Source organism: Balearica regulorum, chromosome 1, assembly GCF_011004875.1.
Source record: "Balearica regulorum gibbericeps isolate bBalReg1 chromosome 1, bBalReg1.pri, whole genome shotgun sequence".
Taxonomy (NCBI): domain Eukaryota; kingdom Metazoa; phylum Chordata; class Aves; order Gruiformes; family Gruidae; genus Balearica; species Balearica regulorum.
The window spans coordinates 44212529-44235636 of NC_046184.1; the positions used below are offsets into that span (position 1 = coordinate 44212529).

Consider the following 23108-nt stretch of genomic DNA (forward strand, 5'->3'; position numbering starts at 1 on the left):
TAAATAATGAAATAGTCTTCCACTACCTGTTTTTGTCTCCACGGTAGCTGGGTTTTCTGGGGATGCGTTTGATCTGCAACACCATTGGTACAATTTGACGGTGACACAAGTTTAGCAGTTGCTTTGTGAGATTCGGTTAAGATCCCGTAAAAAATGGTTCTCAGATTCTGCACACAGACAGGTTTATGTAAAATATATAAACATTTGTCCAAGTTGTTACAGGTTGCATAAATATGCATTTTTACTGTTGCATTTACAGATGTGCATGTACAATGATGTGCAAATAATCACAATTTGATTACAATCTTTGAAAGGTACTTGAACTTTGCATCCAAGTAATGCAATGAATGAAAAATGCCCACCGAAGAATTTAAATAGCAAACATAACATCCTTTAAATTCGTAACAAATTTCAATGTCTTCTCAGTAAAACTTTCACACATTTAAAATAGTTTGTATTCGTTTTATTTGTATATGTCAAAATACATTTTTTTTTCCAAAATAGTGGGTTTTGCAACTAGTTTCATGCAGATACAAGGTCTGCTCAGTACTACCAATAAAATCAATATAGCACAGTAGCCATTCATTTTTTAGATATAAAGAATAAATAACCTAAATATAAAACACTAAAATATTAGAAACACGTATTTAATCATTCACAGGCACCCAAACTTTACCAAATATAATCCAGAATATGCCTAACTCTTTTGTAACAGAACTCAATACGTTGCAGCCATTCAATTCTTTATTTTATGTTAGCGTAAGACAATGGAAGTCCCTACGGTTCAGACCCACCTCTCATACAGATCAATTACAATAAGATACCTCAAACTATCTGTGTACCTTTAAAATCAAGAATCCTGAGCTTGGTAGTAAGAGCATAACCTTACATCTTCAAAAAACCAATCAACAGAGGACATCATGTCTTCCTTCCCAAAACATATCCCACCCCCGTAAAACTCCCTGCCCCCCCCGCCCCCCCCCTCCCAAGTAGGCAGTAGAACACAATGACCTTTTTAAATGAAGGGGTACAAATTCACATTTAGTATAGTATACAATATAATCAATAATACAATAGCTACTACAAGCTTTACAATGTACAATTTGTTTTAATGGCTGATCTGTTCAGTGGTTTTAGGCAAGAAACGATGTGCCAATAGGATGTCATATTTTGAATGGTTTAGTGAAAATATAAAAGCTGTTTCTAACAAAAGCGATCTTCACTTAAGTACTGGTTTTGTTTTTAAAGGCCACTGAAATGTATAAAATGGTCTGACAGGATGGTGTTATCAAATCGGATGCCTTCTCACATGGCAACAACAGTGCATATAAACATTAATGTGAGTGTAATGGGTTATGTTTTTCAAATGATTTAGTACATTACTTTGGCTAGCACAACAGTTTTGGACAGCACTCAGATAAATACAGGTATGTGAAATGTAGTGAAGCAGTTATATTTATGCAATTTTATTATGGTGAACACTATCAAATGAAAAAAAAAAGGGGAGGAAAAGATAATAAAGTATTTTATATAGTTTAGACCTTTTGTAAAGATAGGGCTCCATACAATGTACAATGTCTAAATTCTTTATACCATAAAAATTAATGAACTTTGTTAAACACACTATTCTGGAGTAGCCTAATTTGCATTAACAGACATTTGCAATAGGGAAATATATTCAAGCATGCCACGTGGTGGTCTGAAAAATCAAACCAGTACACATTTATATATACAGCATCACTCAGTACCTGCTCAAATGAATGTGACGATTACAGGATCTAACGTCTTTCACTACAAACTTTTTTTTTTTTTTAAAGTGACCAATAAAGGCAGAAAACAGGACTCTTAAAATATTTCTAGTTTCAACTGACTTTTAAAGCATTTTGTATAGGAAATAAATGCATATTGCACAAACAGTGAAAGCAAATGTTCCACCAAACATCTCTGTTCCAGGTGGTTGGACAATACAACTCTAGGTAGCTACACAAATATGTAATTTAAAAGGGTGTGTGGTCTCTGCAAATGGTAAAGCTGTGAAAACACTGTACAAGAAAATCTGGTACATGAATAATTAGAAGGGAGCACAAAAATCCAAACTTAAGATTTAAAGAAAAACTGAGTATAGAAAAAAACTGGGAATTGTGGCACAACAAAAACATTATTGAGTAACTGTCTTCTGTGAGAGCTGAAAGCTTTTGATGATGTAAAAGTGTTTATGTACAACTAAGGCTTACTGGTTAAATATCTGAGGCGTATCTGGCCTTGAACACTTTCCTTATTATGCTGTAGCTGTAAACAAGATTTCTCAGTCATTTTATCTTCTCAGCAGCTGCATTTTAACAGAAACAATGATCTTGATACAAAAAAACACACAGGTAAGAGGGCGTTTGGCAGGATATCTGAAAATGACAGTCTCCAAGGGATCTTCCCACACTTCCAGTGACTGCCATACTGTGGTCCACTGGAGTTACTAGTGATGTGCAATACCGTTATTTGCTGCTGTCGTAAACCCTTTATTTGGAAAGTTTGCTTATAACTCTGATCAAGGCCCCATTTTCATCTTTTAGCCTCTGGTTGTCTGCCTTCAGGTCTGGTAGCATCTATGAGAAATGAAACACAATGGTTATTTGCTGTTATACCCCGTGTAAAAGCAGCAAGACTAGGCAAGCACTGAGGATAAAAAACTTTATTTAGCTTAAGCATCTCTCCCCCTGTATCAGCAGTTCAGAAAAATCGCATCCTTTAGGAGTTGTCATTTGCTTGGATTAGATGCACCAAATCTTGGTAGTGCAAATGACAAGCCTCTAACAAAAGCATTTACAGTAGTGTGAGGAAACTACTTAAATGCTTCAAATTTCAGTGCAAAACAAAACAAAACAAAGTTAATTACCAACAATTTAAAGAGGCTGGTCTATACCACACTTGCAGTTTCAAAAGAACATGCTGTGGCTAAGCACATCTACCACTGTGCTCTTGGATGACTTCATCCTGATCAGATACAGTGTGATTCAGCTTGTTAGCTCATAGCGTTAATCTTCCAACCACTTCCAAACTTGTGTCGAGGCACACATCCTATCATTTGAGCTAATATCCCTGAATAGCTTGGTTCACACAAGATCAGATCATTGAAAGAGATCCCCGAGACGCCAGGCTGCACACTCGGGCCTACAGGTTAGGAGATGGCAAGTTAAGGTTGCCACAGGAGGTGGGTGACACACAAGCACAAAAGCTGGAAGGCAGAAGCCAAGTGAGGTGAGAGTTGGACAAGATCAGACAGGAAAGAAGGACAAGTCAGCGCACAGAGGTTTGGACTGCGAGAATATCACTTGTCAGAGAAGCCAGAAGTCATCTCAGCAGTTCTCCACATCTGCATTCACACACTGATAACAACCCACCTGTAATACTCATGGCTAAATTATGTGTATGGTTTCTAGCAGCAGGTTTACACAGGAGGTAACAGCCTATTCCTGCAGAGCGGTTACTCAGCAACCTCAGGTGCAAGTGCATGCAAAAGGTCTAAGTCCAGCTGGTGACCGATGTAACAACTACTGCATAATTTTTCATGATGACATTTCCTTGCTGCTAGTTTTGCTTTCATTTTATTCAAACAAAATTATACTTTCAACCCATTATATTCAGAAAATAGTAACAGAACAGAAAAAACGGAGAAGTTTAAAAATGCAGTTAATTAACTGTGCATTACACTAGAGGCTTCATTTACCCTTTTCCTCTGAAGAATTCCTGTCCACATTCAGCTCACCAAAGAGCAGACCCTCTCACAGAGTAAAACACGATGGTGCACTGAAGATGACTGAGGTTATAGGATCTCTACTTTATTTAGCTGCCAATATCAGAATACGTGAAATGAAAACGACAGGAGATCGTAAGAGGAAAAAAGGTGGCCTCCACAGTTAGAGTAAGTAAAAATCGTTCTGCTAACGTGGGTTCCAACTCTGCTCTATGGTGGAGCTTACAGCAAGCCCCCTGAAAGCGAGCTCTTCACAGAGTCAGAGGGAAGCTTCCATTATATTCAACCGAGAGCTGTGCTCTGAACAGAAAATGCTGTAAAATGCTGATTACTTTCAAAAATCACGCCAAGGTGTTTGAAATTGGGCAACACAAATAATAATTTTGGCAATTTTCAAGTATTATCTGTGTTAAGTTTTCTAAGTTGTAAAAACCAGCTACTGTTGTCTGGGATACACGTGCTCATACCCAGGTAACAGGCGTGTGTACCGTGCATTTGTGCGTGCACCTGTAATATTAGGATAAACCTGGGGCTGTTCTATGACATGTATCTGCAAAACAATGACAGCCATTAGTTCAGGGAAGGAAACTAACACCTTTCCTTCCTCCTTTTTGTTCTGTTACGGTCTTCATATCAAAGATCCTGGGTGAAACCACAACAGCCTTCATCTAGCTATGCACAAGGAAGCAAGAGAGCCTGGTTTTGTTCTTGTTACTTGTGTATCTTAGCAAGTGTGTCAGGTGCACCTTCAATGGAACCTCAAAGTCAACTTCACAGTTCGCTTTCAGCTCACTGACTAGGGACTTGCAGCCAATAATGCTTAATTACACACAGGCAGACCCACAGACCGGTATATTTTCTGGTGAGCTATTTTAACAACAGAGCCGCTGTTCACATTTAGAGCTTTAACATAATCCAGTACCATTACATGGCTGCAAATCTCTGTAGATGGACTTTTAATCCTGGTTAAACTAACAGGTAGAATATGTATTAAGAAAATATTTTCTCTTTTGTTGTGAGCCTGCTAAAGAATAAAGGAAGACTGGTAGGAGACAAAAGCAGTTATGAGTAACAGGAGATTGATCAGGAAGGATAAGCTCACGTAACCTAAAATACTTCTGCTTCCCATCTATACTAATCCCCACATACTTTAAACCTAGCCAAAGACATTTGTACAATATTCTTGGAGCAGTGCATTCCTATGGTACTGTCCTGGTTTCAGCTGAGATAGAGTTAATTTTCTTTCTAGCAGATGGTATAGTGCTGTGTTTTGGATTTAGGATGACAATAATGTTAGTAACAACACTGATGTTTTAGTTATTGCTAGGTAGTTTGTTGCGTCTACACCAAGTCAAGGACTTTTCAGCTTCTCAGTGTGCCCTGCCAGGTGCACAAGAAGCTGGGAGAGCACAGCCAGGACAGCTGACCCGGACTGGCCAAAAGGATATTCCCTGCCATAGAACAGCATGGTCCATATGTAACTGGGGAAGCGAGCCGGGAGGTGGGATCGCTGCTTGGAAACAGACTGGGCATAGGGTTGGTTTATTTTCCTTTCACATGCGGTGAGCAACTGCATTTGTGCATCACTTGTATTATTGTTATTACTATTATTATTCTCTTCCTTTGTTATCCTATTAAACTGTCTTTATCTCAGCCCACAAGTTTTACCTTTCTTTTTCTTTTCGATTCTCTCCTCATCCCACTGCGGGGGAGGGAGTGAGCGAGCAGCTGTGTGGTTGTTTTAGCTGCCGGCCAGGTTAAACCACGACAGGTACTCAAACTTCTCATGAGGTGACACCACACACCTTTAATGTAGAGAGGCAGGGAAAAAAAGCTTTGCAGCAAATCCAGTAAAATTAGTTAGATACTGTACTTAACACTTTCAATTCCAATTTGCTTCTCACTAAATTAGCAAAGTGTCTTCCTGTGATGAGACCCTTGAATAAGATTACAAATGCACTATTTTGCCTATCTGTTTTATATGACTAACTAGTAACTTTGCAGTGCTGTAGGTGAGCAAATAATTATTCAATAATCACCTGACATGTGTGGAGCCAACTCAGATCTGTACAGTAGTAATAATGACTGTGTTTGCTGGAAGATTTAACAGTTTTTACATACAAAACAACTTTGTAAGTTAAGATTATAAAAAGCTCAAGAACTGTTAAGATACCTGTTCAGCTTAATCAGGCACACTGCTATGGTTAAGCTACCATCATAACATCAAGCCTCCCTGCTGTGTTTCCATTGCTTTTCTTTTGCTAGCCTAGCTGCTCGAGCACCACAATTATCTGCTGTTGAAAACTCCCCCTACAAAAAGGAATACTGAATAGATTTCCATGGGTTGACACCCTGAACTGGCTTACCATGGTTAAAGGAATGCCAGTGCTAGCAAAAAAAGATGGTATGGACGTGTGGCTGAGGACAGCAGTCAGCAGATTAGCTCAGCTAATGTGTTGAAAAACCACATTGTTGGCTGAAGCTGATGTAAGACAGGCTGCCCTAAAGGGACAGCGTTCCCTTCGCACGCAGCTGTATCCTCCTGCTGCTTTCTGCATGTTGGTTCAGTGATTCAACAACACTGGAGTGAGATGGCTCAAGTAATAGAAAGAATAAAGGGATTTGTTTTCAGCCAGGTCAGTGAGCTGACTCGACTTGCTCAGCAAGGGTTAACACAAGGGAAGGTTGAGGAATGCAGGGCCTGGACCAGGAACAACCTTTCTATCCACATCCTATTGTTATATCAACTCCAGGAAGACACAAAGCCAAAGGATAAACCTTCTTTATTTCATGTCTCTTAGTGGCGAAAACCTGAGATCGGACTCTGAGCAGAATGAAAAAATATACGGTCATTGCCTTGCCTCTAAGCGGAAGGGGGACAGGCGAGGGGAAGCAGTTTAGCAAGAGTCACTGTGCAGAAGAATTTTTTTTTTTTTTTTTACCTACACATCTTAAAAGCTCACTGAAACCTCCAGCCTATACAGTTTTTATATAAGAGGAAGAAGAAAGTCATACAGAATTGGAATGAAACCACATTTTTTTCCTCATAGAAGTTTTGAGCCTTCCGTGGGTTTCTGAAACAGCCCTGCAATAACACTAAGGACAACAAACTGGCATTTTTTTTTTCCAAGAACAAACTCAAAACAGTTCATACCTTTAACAGAAGGGGAGTGAACCAGATGACCTAGTATGTACAAACCAATCTGACACACTAGGCAGACTTTTTGTGTCTGTGTTTGTACAGACCTTGCATGATAAGATTCTGATCCACAACTGGAATGCCTGCATATATAGCAATATAAATCAATAACCTTAACTCAGTGCTAAAACTGGGTATGTTAAGCTGTCTAAATAAAAATAAGGATTAGCCAGAACCACACAGGAAGTTAATATCTGAAAACATTAATTGACTTGAAACTCTGATACATTTTTAAAGGAAAGACTTTGGTCCCCTCTAAACACTAAAACACACAAATTAAGAAAAAAAGCTGCTAATGCAAGTGTTCAGGAATGCACAGTACTGAACCCCCTTCTCATTCTTTAGTTGAGACTAGATTTGTATCAATTCTATGCACTTCAATCATACCGCAGTAAGAAAGCTCTATTCTTAATTTCAATTTGTCAGAAAACTAGAGGCAAATCTATTTGAGCATTTACTCAAACTTCAAAACAAGGGAGTGACTTCAGTGTACCCTAGTGCAAACTCAAACCCTTTCAATTGTTGCCAAGGTCTTAACATGTCAAAGGTCTCCTGGATCATGGCCCATTTATCTTCAAGTCAGGGAGGACAAGCTTCAGTGCTAGTAAGGACAAATACCACACCATACCAATGCATCTGCGACACCTGTAGTTGCTACGCTGGACACCATGCTTTAGCCACACTTCCATAACCGAGCAGTGGTAAGTCAGTTTCTGGCACACAAGTGTTAATAGTAAAATTCTACCCAAGCACAAACTGAATGTCAACACCTGCCTGGCTACACAAAGAAGGAAGAAATTACGAGTCCACAGAGCGCAGTTGCCTACAGGACCCTGACAGCTTGGCAACCACTCGGGTCAAGGCCCTATTCTCAGTCACCAGTCGCTCATTTATGTGTCTCAAAGATTGAATCTGCTTTATTTGTTGCAGGTTCTGCAGGAATCAAAGAAATAGGAGTGAAAATGAGAAAAAAAAACCCATGTATATTATGTATAAAAGAACTAGAGATGAGCAGAATCGAAAGAAAACTTAAAAGAAACAGTCCTGTTTAAAGTAGGTAAGTCGCTGTGAAAGGAAAGTATCAAACAAGTGGCACATTCTTGAAAAGCAGTCTAAGAACCAGCAGTGATTAGTCACAGCTTTCCAAAACAGTTCAGGATACATTAACAATGAGAGCTATTCCTGGAATTCTTTACTTAACATCCTAATTGCACAAACGAAATCTCCTATTCAAAAGTCTGTAAATAATGACACATTTAACACATACTTTTACACAGCAGTGCAACAAATGATAGGAAGAGTATTTAATCTTTAATTCAAAACTTTTACATATTGCTTGCTGAAAGTAAGCTTTTGAAAAAAGGCTATATATTTGCATTCTCTATTTTTCGCAGAAGCCCAATCTTCTCTGACAGGAATTGACAGATTGATGTGAGAAGCTCACATCCTGTCTTCCACTCTCAGACACAATTATTTTTCTCCACCATAGTTTGCTTTCTACACATTTCACTTCTAAAGACCCCTCAAGGAACCGCACAGACATTGTGTCCTCCCTTAAGGTGAACTCTCTTGGCCTGAACCCAAGGGAGCTAGAGGCATGGTGGTTTCCTTCTGCATACATCTGCTTGCCAGCTTCAATTATTTCAACAAATCTTTGTGCATGGATTTGAATGAAAAATACTTGGAAGTTAATGCCATTTCCAAGCACCAGAGGGAGCTCAAAAATGAGCTTGAAAGGAAACTTTTTATTAATTCAATGACAAATACCAAACATCAACATAGTGGTACTTCTTTAAAATTTTGGAGTGCGACAATGTTTTCTATTTCATCATGTTCCACTAGTTTTCTAGTCATGCTTTAATTCTATCAGTTTGGTTGACCCTGTCCAATATTACATCCAAGGACATGATACACATCAAACCTGCCAAATTTCTCACCCTTCTTAATCATATCAGAGGACTTAACATTGATAAACCAGAAAATGAGAAAAGTCATACCATGACTGGTTTGAAAAAAAGAAAGAAGCCAGAAATGTATTAAAAAAGTGTCCTCCTTCTGAGATTCAGTTTATACATAGTTGAAAAAAAAATGGAAATCAGTACATGTGATAAATGGTACTTATTTGTCAATGTGTGAAATCTACCCACTGCTTTTTGTTAAGTAAAAACTGATTCTTATTCAGTCTATACAAGCGAAAGTTTTGATATTGGTGACATGCTGTCTAATGCATAATTTAAAGAGCATGAGATAAAGATTGAAGCAACATTTAACACTTAAATATCTATGGAATCATGTGCTACCATTATTTTTAATATGGTAGCATACATACAGAGTATCACATCAAAAACATAGATTGCAATTCCACCTTGACTACATCAAGATATGTTTCCCTCCAACCATCTCTGAATATTTCTCGTTAGCTAGTATCTTACAGAAGCATAAGTCCCAGTGCCTTCTTAGAAGTCCCACATGTATGGCAGCTTACGCCGGTGTAACAGCTTCGCTACAAGCTACGTGACATGAGAGATTTTGAAATGCAGCTATAACTTAGTTATTTGCTAATGAAATTATAGAGACCACTAATACTGCCAGATTACACGTTGCCCTGACACGGTCACACGCTTTGTTATTAATAGTTTGATGTGTATTAGTTTACTTACTTTCAGTTCCTCTTCCATTTCAGATATCCTTCTTTCTAGAGCTCTTCTTTCCTAAATCAAAAGATGTGTGTTAACACTGAACAATACAATTTAAAAAAAATTACTGCTTGTAAATACTGTGGTAACAGTGAAATACTTCAAATTTCAAAGATCATACAACCAAAAGCATAGTGTGGACAGGAAACTTGTGATGGCAGTGATATATAGAAATTCTGTCAATATGGAATTTTGGTATCTGAGGAGGAAGAGATACAGAAATGTACATCAAGACCTACAAAATATACCCCTTCCTTTACACAAATTTAGGCAGGTTGTAAGTACCATTTTTTTGGATTTATTTTTCAAGAGCTAGGCTTCTGTAATAGCTTAATATACAAGAAATGCAGAAAATTATCAGAAACAAACAAGAATATTACAAGAAATAAGCACAAAAGCATAAGCTTTCATAGACAAGCAAATGTAGCTGAAACATCTGTCTCAGCTCAGTGGGGTCTGCCCACACTATAAACTGCAACGTAGCGTAGATATGCCCAAATTCACATTACAGGAGTTCAGCTGAGTACCAAAGAAATCTAGCTACGTAAGACCACCTGCTTCTTGAGCAACTGCTTCCTGAGTATTTTCTGCATTTCCAGTATAGTTTTCTTTTCTTTTTTTTTTTCTTTTTACCTGAGAAGCAGGAGAAATTGTCCTTTGTAGAGAACTTCAGGTCCTTTTGATTACCCTGATGACGGTACCCAAGCTAGCTTATTGAAAGTTAGCTTAGGGTTCTGTATACTATGCTGCAATCTGCAGTGCAGACACACTACCGTATTTGTAAATGACATTTCGTTTCAACCTAATTTTCAACACATCTGACAGATGAATAGCTAATGCAATAGACTTCAAGGGTTTACAGCTTGATTGCTTGCTTTCCTGTGTCAGACAATGCAGTGTGTCTCATTTAAAAGCAGCTGCGGTTATCAGTACTCTACATTCAGATTTTTCCAAAGTGTGAAAGGCAAAAGCAACAGATTATTGCGAAGTGGACATATGCATCTGCATACAACAGTGTTACGCAAACAGCAAGCAGCATTGACTGAAGTGTGTAAAACTTTGGTTAGATCATACCGCCCAGTAGATACTGACTCTTGCCGGTCACCTTTCAGATATAAATCATTTGAATTTAGTTTAATCATAGTGCAGTTATACCCCAACATTTTCCCATTTTAGCAAACAACTTTAAAGGTTTATCAAAGTAACAGATTACTGCAGTTGTTAGTACTTAATGTACTCAACTCCTTTGAGTTAAGACTTTTCCCATAACGATACTGACTGATAGTAATGGGCATAGTAAGTACCAGCGAGTTAACTGCAGTAAGCAAGTGACTAACAAAAAAAACCCCACACCATCTTACATTACTTAGAATTGTATCGGCTTTGCAGAACAACATATATTATCAGTGCTCTTATATTAAGCAATATTTGACAATTCCTGTGATTACCAAGAGATGAATGATCGAATAAATCTCAAAATTTCAGATGGCTAAAAATCGTTAGCCCTTTTGATGCATTTGCTTAACTAGCAAGTTGAGCCTGTTTAAGAACAACTATTAACAATAAAAGCCAATTAAATAAAATCCTTACTTCATTAACTCTGTATACTTCACATTATATAAAAGCAGCATTTAAATGGACTGGCCCAGATATAAGGTTTATTGTAAAAAAAATACTGTTCCGATTAGATGAAGCTATGCTTCTCTTTTTCCTGAGCTGCTTACTCTTTTACGAACTGGCTTGAGGAACGCCAACAAAATAACACACTGCACTTTCCCTGGGAAGATCTGCCAGTATTATTTGATTACTCCCTGGACTCAAAGAAGGGGTTTGAAATTTATGCAGTCTAAAATTTTATTATATACTTCAACAACTCTGTAAGGTATGCCAAGGAATATTTGCAACCCTCAAAATGAAAAAAATCCATCCTAGTCTCTCAGCTTATAAAATACAACAGCTCATTTGTATTTATCAAAGCAACTAGGAACCATAGTCTTGGTGCAGTAAGACTGAGGTACAGAGATATACACAGACGAAAAATTAACCCCAGTTATTTTATATATAATTATTAAGAAGTAAACCCAGATGTATATACCTACATATATTTGTAAACTCAGTAATACCAAAAAATTACTTCTCCACAACCCACGTTCCCAGATGATTAATTCTGAATTTGGGGAAAACTGGTTAACGGTAACTACAATTCTGAATTCTGATTCAGACTGAAACCTTTGAGTTTTATTATCACATCATGTGAAATTCTGCAAAGGACTTTTAGCATACTTTTCAGAGCAACAGGTCGTTAATGAAACCCTTATTTTTGCCTATGTATTGCTGGGACCTTGCATCTGTGATCTGATCTGTACCCCCGTCCCCATGGAAATAGCCCCTCTCTCGTAAACAGTTCTCAAATGGACAATATTGACAATGCATCACCAAATCACATCATGGAAACCCACTTCTGAAGGCTGAGTTCAAATAAAATTCAAAGCCAGTATTTTCTGAATTTTATTACTATGCAATTCTAGATTTAATAAATGTTCCCATCTTCTTTACTGTAAAGGTATGTTTCAGCTTGAAAATGTCATAGTTCAAAGATGCCTTCAGGATTTTGTCTGCCAGCCTTTTATTTCTTCCAATTTATTCTCACCACTTTCCTGTTCCCCTCCCCTTTTCTCTATGTAACTTATATAAACATCTTCAGTTTTCTATTTCATTTTAGTGAAGTCGTATACTTGGAAAAGTATACTTAAGAAAAGCTCTACGATTTGTTTCTATGTTTTACATTTATATTGTTACATTACACATTAAAAAGGTGTCTTTAAAACTAAAGACCCACAATCTGAACTGAATTTGGTAAGTTTATTTCTAGAGATGTAGTCTGTTGATGACTAGCAGCTGAGAATCCTGCTTCATTCATTTTCAAAGTGAAAGTAACTCCAGATTTTAACAACAGCAAGGGAAATACAATGACAAATAAATTCCTGTTTTAAATTCTTGTCTGAAAAGAAGTTTATAAAAGGAACATCTCCCAAATCTTGTGTAAATCATATTTCAGCCACACAGCATTATCACTAACTTTAGTACCAATACATTTACGAAGAGTAACATTTCTGAATGACATTTTGCTGTTGGACTAAATGTCTTTACAAAAAAAAGATGCAAAAATTTCTAAAATAGCCAGTTGTTTCAATGCAATGGCCTATTGTGGGAAAAGCAAAGCAGTAATTTAAAATGGAAATAATGTCTAGCTATGCAGCACGGAATGCTCTGCAGTATGGAACCTATATAGTAATGGACGCCGCTAAGTCTATGAAATAATTAAATGTTCTCTTGTGAGGCCACGATAGCAAGCAAGAAACCAATTAAAGCTGCTGCTGAAACTTTTCTACTGATGAAATCACTGTCTACAGCAGGATGCCAAAAAATCACGACAAGGTGCAAAAAGGCCGCTGCAATTATCTGGAGAGATTATTAAGATAAAGATAATAGAACTTCAGAAGTGCCTGAGAGCATTTCTACATCTCCATGTGCTCCTATAAAATCTACCAAGTGATTGTTTATACACCAGACAGGTTTGTAGAACTAAAAATTGTTTTCTAAACCTCATATACTGGAAAATAGACATAAAAGGCTAGTGAATGTTAAGTTTACCAGGAATAAATAAATCTATACCACATCACTTATTACTGTCAAAGTCCATTTAGTTTTCTTCCTGTTTAAGTATCTAATGTGTCATTCCAGGATGAGAGGAGAATTGAACATGTGGATGGGGTCATGAAGGAAGCCAGGACCACAACAAAACCAACGTAGTTTGCTTTACATTGCTGTGGAACTGAAGTTTTATAGGGATGAATTTTACACTAGCATGAAACTACAGTCTAAAATTATCAAGTGTCAAACTTCTGAAATAATTCCTGTAATCTATCTCATATCTGAATGTATTACATGACTCCTTTTCCATTCCATTTAGGGTTGTCTCTGATCCTGATGCCCCTCTTCCTCCCTGCCCCAGTATCATATTCCCTCTGGAAAATGTTACAGTACAAGCCAAGAGACAGATTATAATTAATTTTATATCATTAACAGGTTTGAGGTCTCATGTCTGTGAGGTAGAAACAGCTACTTCATTACTAACAGTAACTGGTAAAACAACACGCATGCCTCTGGAAAGCTCTGAGGAAATGAAAGTCTCTGAATGTTGGAAATGCATTAGAAGATGAGATGCTCTGAATCTGCTTAACCCTCTGGAGTGCCAACATTGTTTTGGATGAGATGGAACAAGCGGCAGATCCCTGTAGGGCAGTGGGGTTTAGAACCTGGTTATCATGAACAAACAGGCAACCTGAAGGCAATTCTTGTGAGTAATTCCAGCTCACAGTATCTCACGTTCATTGCCACTTTGAAACCTAAAATCCTCAAATCTTCTAAAAAATGCAAGTTATAAGGCAGGCTTCTGTTCCCACTAAAATATATCGAAGCCAGGGGTTGCAAAACAAACTAAACCAAAGCCTGAACTGAAGTACTTAAGAGATCTTTGGCAGAAACTCACCCTTTTTTCCATTTCCAAGAGTGATCTGTCAGCAAATCTTTCTTGTCTCTGAAACCAAAATTAATAAAGACATTAGTACTTGTTCTTAAATAACATAAAACTGAGGAGAAACAACTCAATTGGACATTTTTGTATTTGTCCGAAGTATGTCTTCAAAAGCATTTTAAAGTGTGTTCAGGCAAGTAACACTGAAATGAAGAATAAAGAAGAATGAACTGGATTTATCATGCACTTCCTCTGTGACCATCCCCAAGTAATTTAATCACTACATAGCCTTTGGCAAATAGAAGCAATATAGTACTTCTATCTAAAAGCATTACAAAACAAACATCGTTTTAATGTACTTCACTGATATTTACAGGGTGGACATGGAAGACACTTAAGTACCTACACACAGGTAAATCGTGGCAAACGTGATCTGAGAATAGGAAACATTCTTTCTACAGCCATTTAAGATGAATTTAACTTTTGTGTACATATCTGGTATTACCGTACGCAGCACTGTTTATCTGCCAGCAGTTATCAGTAAATGGAGTGCACTATTTGCTCTTCAGTTCTAAGATAAAGCTATCTAACCAGCCAGGAAGAACTGGCAGGTTATGCCGATCTGCCAGCAGGTTTATGAATTAATCAATCAATCCCGACTGGCAGTTTGACTATAAGCTTAACAGTGTAGAAAGTGTTTATCCCTGCCCTGCAAAGAAGTTACAGATACACGCTGGCAAGAACCACTACTACTTAAATAGGCAGGAGGCAGTCTCACACATTTTGTTCACAGCTGAAGACCAGAATCCTGTGCTCTTTTCTCTTTAGAAGCAGAGAGGTACTCTTCTTCTCTCCCATCTTTGGACAAGAAACAAAGCTGATGCCTAGTAAAGAGCAGCCCATATCCTGGGGTGCTTCTAGTTTGCTATCTACCTTGTCAGCTACGTACAGGCCTTTTTGTTTAATACAAACCTGAGTGGTCTTCTCCAACTGTAGCTTAAGATCTGTAAGTTCCATGTTGGTATCATGTAACTGTGCTTTCAGTTTTTCATTTTCAGCTAGAATCTGTTCATAAAGCTAAGAGAAAATATTCATTTAAAAAAACACCAAATAATAATTCAGTGATATTAGCTGATAAATTTCAAAACCATGATTGAGCTGCCTGTAAAATGAACACATTAATAGTCTAAGAAATAAAAATCAGTTATAGAATTTTAAAGATGTTTACAATTAGCAAGTTTTTAAAGAACTGTTACCAACTATTTCTAGAAACAAGCAACTTTGCATAGGGAGCACTTAACTTACCTTACACATATTAAAAAAAATACTTGCCACTTTTTTTTGCTTCGGACTTCACAGATCAGACACCACAGTAAACTTTTCGAGAAACTCCTCCTCTATTTTAAAGCAAGATCTAAACAAATTTTTACATCATATGTATGTAAGCTAGCAAACATATGCAGGGCTTCACATATGTATAAAGCAGTTTTAATGATAGAATCAACTAAAAAAATAATATGATAGTATATGTCATAAAAATGGATCTTGGCTCCTCTGGATTTCTCCGTTGCATTGAAGAGAAAAGTGCGAATGCCCGAAGCTGTTTTGCCATGTGTGTTTTCCCGCACTGTGGTGGTTGCTCTGCTCCTCCATTCAGCTGAGTTGCTTTAAGCAGCATTTGTGATGCAATGTGAGATTATTTCCAGACAATTTATGAAAAATAATAATAATAAAGTTCTATTTTCACACCAAAGTTATTGGACGAGATACCTTCTTAAAATCAGTGCTATCTTCTTTTTCTAGTCTACTGCAGTACGGTTTTCGATCTTCAAGGTAACTCTGTGATCCCGATCGCCCCTGCGCTGAATCATAACGATCACCTGAAGACACGCTGAGGGATGCCGTATCATATCTGCAACAGAAGAGTTCTTATTTTTCTTTGCCCTTGTGTTCAAACTGAGACCACTCACTGTATCAAACGTTGCAAATTTGCTGTTACCCAGCTGAAAACAACAAGATGCAATTCTGTATTTTAGTTAAGCCACTGTCTTCTAATTTGATGCAAATTTAATTTTTACATTCCCTCAGTACTTCTAGATTTTCTGTGTGAAAATGTTTTCAAATTGCTCAGTCTGCCAAATAAGTCCCTGCCTTGTATGCAGAGAAATCTTTTAAATTAAAATATTTAATTCAAGCAAATATTTACATGTCTTAAAGGACTTTACATTAGCTTAGATACTTTAATTCTTCTTTATTTATAAAGATGACCCATTTTTAAAAAAATTATTACTTTAATTAAAGGGTTTAAAAAAAGTAATGTCTAAAATATCAGCCTAGATGAATTCTCCAAGTTTCATTCCAGAAACCAAGGAGATTTCAAAACTATTTGTTGTGAATTCCAGTATTTCAACAGAAGCAGTTTATGAAACAAATTGTCAGCAAAGTCTTTATCCTATTAATCACTAAATTACAACGAGTATTAATAAAGGTTAGAGTAATTGCACACTGTAGCTTTACAACCATATTTCATTCAAGTGTTAAATATCATTAACACCTTTTAAAGTTCAACCCAGCTGACTACTGGGGTTAAGCTGAATTTGCACATAAAGAACTTAAAATGAGAATACGTGAACAAAAAGTCTAACAATTTTAAATTAATTTAAATTGCACATACCTTGAAAGGCTATCACTCTGAGGTGGGGAGGGGTAAAAAGAGAGAAAAACAATAGATCAAGTCAATAATTTAAGTAAATAAAATACATAACAATCTGTTAACAAGTATAGCTAAACAGTTATGTTAAATGCATACGCTGTCCAACAGTATGTATTATTTGAACATTGTCAAGCTTCAATTTTGTTATGTCTGGAACAGAAAAGAAATATGTGCTAGAATGTGCTTGCCAAAATATGATTTAATAGGACGTTAACATTACACTCTATAAGTCTGGACTGTCCTAAACATTGGAGTCATTTCAGCAGTCGGTGCATTCTGTGATTTGCCTGCCTGTTATCAAAGGCATCAGAACGGTGTTCCCTGAATTCCCTATTCCTTTTTCCTCTTCTCTAACATAAGCAATAATGTTTTGAAAGGTCACCATAACAATGGCTTCAGCTCAAAATAATAATATAAAATACATGAACATAATTTCAACAGAGTTTGATGGGAAACAAACTACTATACCACAACATAATGAAGTATTTATTAGACTTAATCTAAAAGACATAATTTAATTTTTTCTGTTACTTTCATTCACTCATTCATTCATTCCAGGTGAATCCACAGGCACAAAGTTCACTCACTTTACTTGACAAGCGTAATTTAATTAGAAGTGATGACGTAAGAGTGAGGGAGTGCCCTCTAAGCATTACATCAGTCATACAAACCTTTTTCCCCTCTGGGTGGTCAATACAGATTCATCATTTATTCCAACTATATTAATCCTGAGTGAAGACATTTCAGACAAGAAACTCTACTGGTGTATCATCACCTGGACATCCTCCATCGTTATTTACCTAGCAGCAGCTGAAGCCTTCCCGAGGTGCTTTTTTTGGGGAGTGGTGTGGTTGGTTTGGTTTCCTTTTTTAGAAGGAAACTATTTTTTCAACTCGCATAGAGGAAAATAGCCACAGTCTCCACAACATACTCAATTACCCCTTTGACAGTTTTAGGTGCATTTACTACGCATAAGATACCAAAAGTACGTGCTGTAGCTAACCACTGCTAATAAAACATTGTTATTTTCTGTTTAAGAGCACGAATAATGCTGAGAATTCAAGATATTTTGTAGAAAATGTCACAGTTAGGTGGCACACACCTATACATGGATAGTTTTTTAAGCTACTGGCCACAAGAAGATTAACTTCCACATAAGTATGAGACTTATCTTGCATTATTGTATGTTTAAGTAAGATCAGTGTGAGATTACAGAATTCCACCATGTAATCAATGACCTACAAAAATCCCTTTTCCACTGCTTTCTTCTCACCTCAACAAAACAGAGGAAGCTTTGTCTGTAAAGACTTTACCTTGAAGGAATGCTGTATACAGAAAAATGCTAAGCCAATCCTTTTAACCTTTACCTACAATGTAGGACAGCCACCACAAGAAATAAACCATTCCTACATTGTTTCTTAACAAATACGCTTTCTAAAGGCTGTTTTTCTTTGCTTCTAGTGGACTCCCCATGGTGCCGTGGGAATGTGAAAACCTCCCAGATCTCCATTGCCCTGCTGCACTATAGCTTCCAAAACGGAAAGGCAAGTTATTAAGTCACACACGGACCATCTTAGAAACAAAATTTTCCAGCTACGCAGGGGGACAACAAATGAACTGGTGAGGTAAGACAGCACTCATTACTAGAGGCAGGAAAACACAGACGCAGCCCATTCCCGTTCTCCTGGCTGAGGTGGGGACCTGTGAAGCCGGACAAGGACTCCGTAAATCTTCAGAGAAGTGTACATCAGCGGTTTCCATTCCCTGAAAGCTGCAAAGCCCTGCTTCTGCCACTCAAGCACCATCCAGCCTCCACGCCTCTCTGAAAGAACAGCACATTTCTCAGGCACATGCCTGTTCTTGTTCCCCTCACTTTTCACAAAACATGTTTAGGGGTTTTTTTAAGCACAGTCTTAGCTATTTTCTTTCTTTATTTTCATCTTCCATTTCTGTCAGTTCAGCTCAGTCAGAATTTTTGACATTTGACGAAAAAAAATTGTGAAAATGTGTAAGTCTACACACTTTGCATAAAGCTTGAGGAGAAATTATGCAAACACAGATATCCCTGTGCACCCAAATCATGAGATGGATGTTCTTCGTACAGTGACAGAACTGAACAGACTGAGCAGACAGTTACATTGGCAGGACATGAGCAGTAATGAAAAAATTAAAACATACGTATCCTTACCTATGCAACCTGAAATAACACTTACTTCTAACCCTATGCCATCAGTCAGTACAGATCATGAGGGTACCCCGAAAGAAACTATGTATTTGAAAATGTACACTACATTTCTAGACAGGCACATTACATTTTAGTGAGGTTAGGATAATTACTAGTAAAGGCGGTAAAATATCCAAGTCAGGTGGAATTTTCTGTACCGTTAAAAATGAGTGTTTCTGTAAAACTGCCACAGCAGTGAAACAGAGAAACAAAATTTGAGTACAGCATTTAATCAACACCATTAATGCCAGTTTCTCATGTTTACTCCTACAGAATTAGAAGACCTAATAACATTTATTATCCTAATATTGCTAGCTTTCACCTTTCAGAAGTCACATATCTGATCTCTAGCAAAAGAAAATTTTGATCCATTTAATTATAACCTAATCACAGTTGCAGTATCTACTCTTTTTTTTTTTTTTTTTAAAATACCTCATACTGAAAAACAAGCTTCACGGAAACACTTTCTTACTTAGAAACCTACAGCTGCCAAAGTGATCTTTCAGGTTCCTTATTTTTAAACGGCTATCCTACAACTTATTTCTACGACTATTCTTCTAGCAGGAACACCAATTTCCTTTAAGTAACGTGGCATTTTTTGTGTGAATTGAAGAAATTCTCAGCTCTCAACATTAAAAAGCCTAAATAAAATTTCATTAGAACAATCTCCAACTGTTAAAGTGCTTAGCAAAGTCTGACTTCTCTTTAACAGCTCTCCTTTATGGACAAATGATCAGCTGAGTAGTGAAAAGACCATTCTGAAGAACAAGAAAGCACAAGCTGAAATCTTACAAGACAGTTGTTTCAAAGACCTCTGAGATGAATAAGATATTTTTTCTGGTTCCTTAAAGATTTCAGGCTAGAAATTATTGTGTGTAAGGTCTTATTTGTAGCATGCACCAAATGCATGGTACAAGCTTGTACAATGTGCAAGCTTGTTCTTGACCTCCTCTCTCCAGTTTCAATTCTTCCATTACCACCAAAGCCCTGGGAAGTTTATAGTTACCATGTTCTACCTCTGGCTTGTAGCTTCACCAAGCAAAAAAACCAACAGCAGCACCACATAACGGAGTAACAGAGAATTTCAGTATTTCCAAAGTTTCTGTCTTCTGAATAGCAGTATATCAAATAATCAGCACGACTGAGAAAGCATAAATATTCCCTCAATGTTAGTCGCTCATTATAATTCTAGTTGATTAATCTTTTTCCTTTTCTCTTCCTAGAACCTAAAAGGATTTATAAGCAAATAATGATGAATTTCTACAATAAAGCATTCAAGATTTGTGTCCAAGTGAAAGTAGATTTAGCAACTGCAAAAAGGAAAGTGCAATTTCTTTAGGCATCTTAAAAATGAAAAATACACTTTTTGCCATGGATTTGGGAACAAATTGCCTATTAGAATGTTCAAGACCTATTCCACTGTTATTTTTCTAAGGTGGCAAAACACTGCATTGTCAAAAGTAATATATTTACTTCTCAGTTTATCATTGATAAATGCTAAATAGTTGTTTATCAGAGTGGAAGTTACTTTAAATCTACATAATGTTTTAAATCTGATAAGCTGTATGCAAAGCAAATACGAAATATGAAAACAATGACATCATTATATACCCATTTTAAGATATCTCATAGTTAACAGGATTATAATAATTACAAGACTAGGACGTTTTCCACAATTTTGATACTATACTGGAAATTCCTTAGTAGGTCTGACAACATTTGAAAAGAAAACTTAAACCCACATGAAATACTTATTTTTATATTCAACTCGCTTTCACTCTGTTTTCATATTTTCTGCAGCTGATGTGACAAAAGAGCTTATATCAACAAAGCAAAATCAATTTATGTAGCTAGGTGACAGTGAACTTGGTCCACGCATTCAATTTAATTCAGAGCTCTCCATGAACTCAAATCTGATATTATACTGATTTATAATGAAAGCAAACTACCAAAGTCTTTTGTAGAAAGTATACAGGCCAGGAGAATGTTTTGACTCCTAATTCAAGCCATGATTAAGGAAACCAATTCTACGCTTCTCCACCATCCCACCCCAACACCCCCACTCTTTTAATCATAGATCATATTCATAATTTTGGGCCTGACTTACCACTATTTCACTGTAGTTTTATATGAGTCTAATTCTATCAGAAGCACCACATGCACATTCTACCAAAATGAATTTCTAAAGAACAGAATTCAGAGTAATTACAGATCTAAGGATATAGGACTACGCATTTATGTTAATGTGACACGGAAATAAAAAATACAGCAAACCAAAATGGCACAGAATGAATCTCTCAACTAAAATATTTAAGGAATGTGTAATGGAAGCTTTTACAAAAAGGAGAGAAATATTGCTTGAGTTTTATGCCTCAGTAACGAACCTGATTCTGTAGTGTGTTACTGCAGGGTTTGGGTCAAAAGGTTTACCTTCTGCTAAACCATTTTATAGTACAACTTAAGTCACTACTTCCCTTTTAACCCCTCTTCATCCCGCTGTCAGCACCATGCCATTCATAAAGACTTCTTCCTTCAAATCAAGCCTATTATACTGTTTTCCACTGACTTTTTAACAAAACTAGTAATACCGAATGAGGACGTTCAGAAATCCATTTTCTTCAATGGAGAAATCAGGTACATTGTGCCCTTCAACCTTCTATGTTTCATTATATTAACTTCTCATATTATTTGTTAATTACATTATTGACAGCACTGGGTTTAATTTCAAAAGTCTTTAATTAGTGTGCATAAGTCACCGGACAGAATTTATCTGAAAATAACAGAGCAGATGGAACAAAGGCAAAGATTTTTGCAAGACAGAGGCTGAAAGCTCCCTCCAATAGCTTGCTGCAACATGTCCCTGACCTATGTATCAGAAATTTCACCTACATTTTCTGGATGTTAATTCTATCATAATCAGAATGGAAGAGAAAAACATCACGTTTAGCCGTTGTTAATACATTAAAAATTGTTATTAAAGCCTGCAAAGGAAATGGCACTGAACCATAGCCACAAGTTATGAATCAGAAAGCACTCCCAAGAACTCTACCATATGTACTCTTTTAAATGAATCCAACTGCAACAGAAATTTCACAATCAAGATGTATCTGTTAGAAAGTTAATAAATTATCCTTTTGAAATTACCTGAGTTTCTTTCTTATTTGTTCCTTCCTCTGAATCAGACTGATGTTCCTGTTCATTTTCATCACTCTGGTGAAAGAAGTGGGAGAGGAAAAACAATTAAACTGTTGAAAGCTTACTGAGATTTTAAGGCATTCTAGTCTTTCAATATGAAAATCTAAGAGCAGTAGAATTCTACCTAACTAAAATGTACAGAGAGTATACGGGATATATGATGAAAATTCTCAGACAAGTACCTATTTTCAGTACTAGACAGAGAGGAAACAGACCTTGCATTTGGCACATGAAAATCTCGCTTTTACAAAATTACACACTGATCCCATGACAAAGAAAAGGGAAAGGGAATCAGCTGAAACATCAGCTATAACCCTCTAATCTGACAGCAGTTCTTTCAGGTGTAAGTAAATGGCTACTTGTAATGTGCCACATAATGAGTCTCATTCTTACAGCTTTGGTATGCAATAGAAAAGAATTGTTCAATGATTATTTTTTTTGATTGATTAATTCCTATTAAGTTACGGTTATTACAGTATTCTAGAATTCTTTTTAGTATTATCAACAGAACTTAGACTCAATTTTTATTTTATTCCTGAAAGTTTCAAAACAGAGAATATATTAACTTGAACAAGCATCAGTGTTTCCAGAACAATTAGTTATGTACTGTATTACTCTAGCTAAGGCTACAAATCAGCAGTAGCAATCGTTTACTTACATCATGAGTCCAAAAAGAAACTCCTGTAGATCGTCGTTTTTCTCTTGGTCGCCGCCTTTCCCTTATAGACTTAGGCTGTGACTTATCTTCTTCTTTTTCTTCCTCTTTTTTGCCCCCTTCTGTTAATAACAACTTACT

At 36.8% G+C, this 23108-nt stretch overlaps 2 protein-coding genes across 6 annotated transcripts in view; one reads left to right on the top strand and one right to left on the bottom strand.

Annotated features, from left to right (window-relative positions):
• Positions 1-23108, top strand: part of RPS16 (ribosomal protein S16) — a 321098-nt gene that overhangs the window by 117021 nt on the left and 180969 nt on the right. The window lies entirely within an intron of this gene.
• Positions 449-23108, bottom strand: part of PPP1R12A (protein phosphatase 1 regulatory subunit 12A) — a 122803-nt gene continuing 100143 nt past the window's right edge. For 2 of the 4 annotated variants that reach the window (XM_075747449.1, XM_075747422.1), the window contains 9 exons: positions 22971-23089; positions 22262-22327; positions 16855-16871; positions 15951-16092; positions 15153-15257; positions 14196-14243; positions 9608-9658; positions 7722-7880; positions 449-2600 (listed from right to left, as the gene is read on the bottom strand). In XM_075747449.1, the coding sequence (XP_075603564.1) occupies positions 7746-7880; positions 9608-9658; positions 14196-14243; positions 15153-15257; positions 15951-16092; positions 16855-16871; positions 22262-22327; positions 22971-23089 (683 nt within the window). In that variant the 3' untranslated portion in view covers positions 449-2600; positions 7722-7745. Of the gene's footprint in view, positions 2601-7721; positions 7881-9607; positions 9659-9686; positions 10749-14195; positions 14244-15152; positions 15258-15950; positions 16093-16854; positions 16872-22261; positions 22328-22970; positions 23090-23108 lie in introns of those variants that run through there. The other 2 variants (XM_075747431.1, XM_075747440.1) reach the window with 2 other exon arrangements.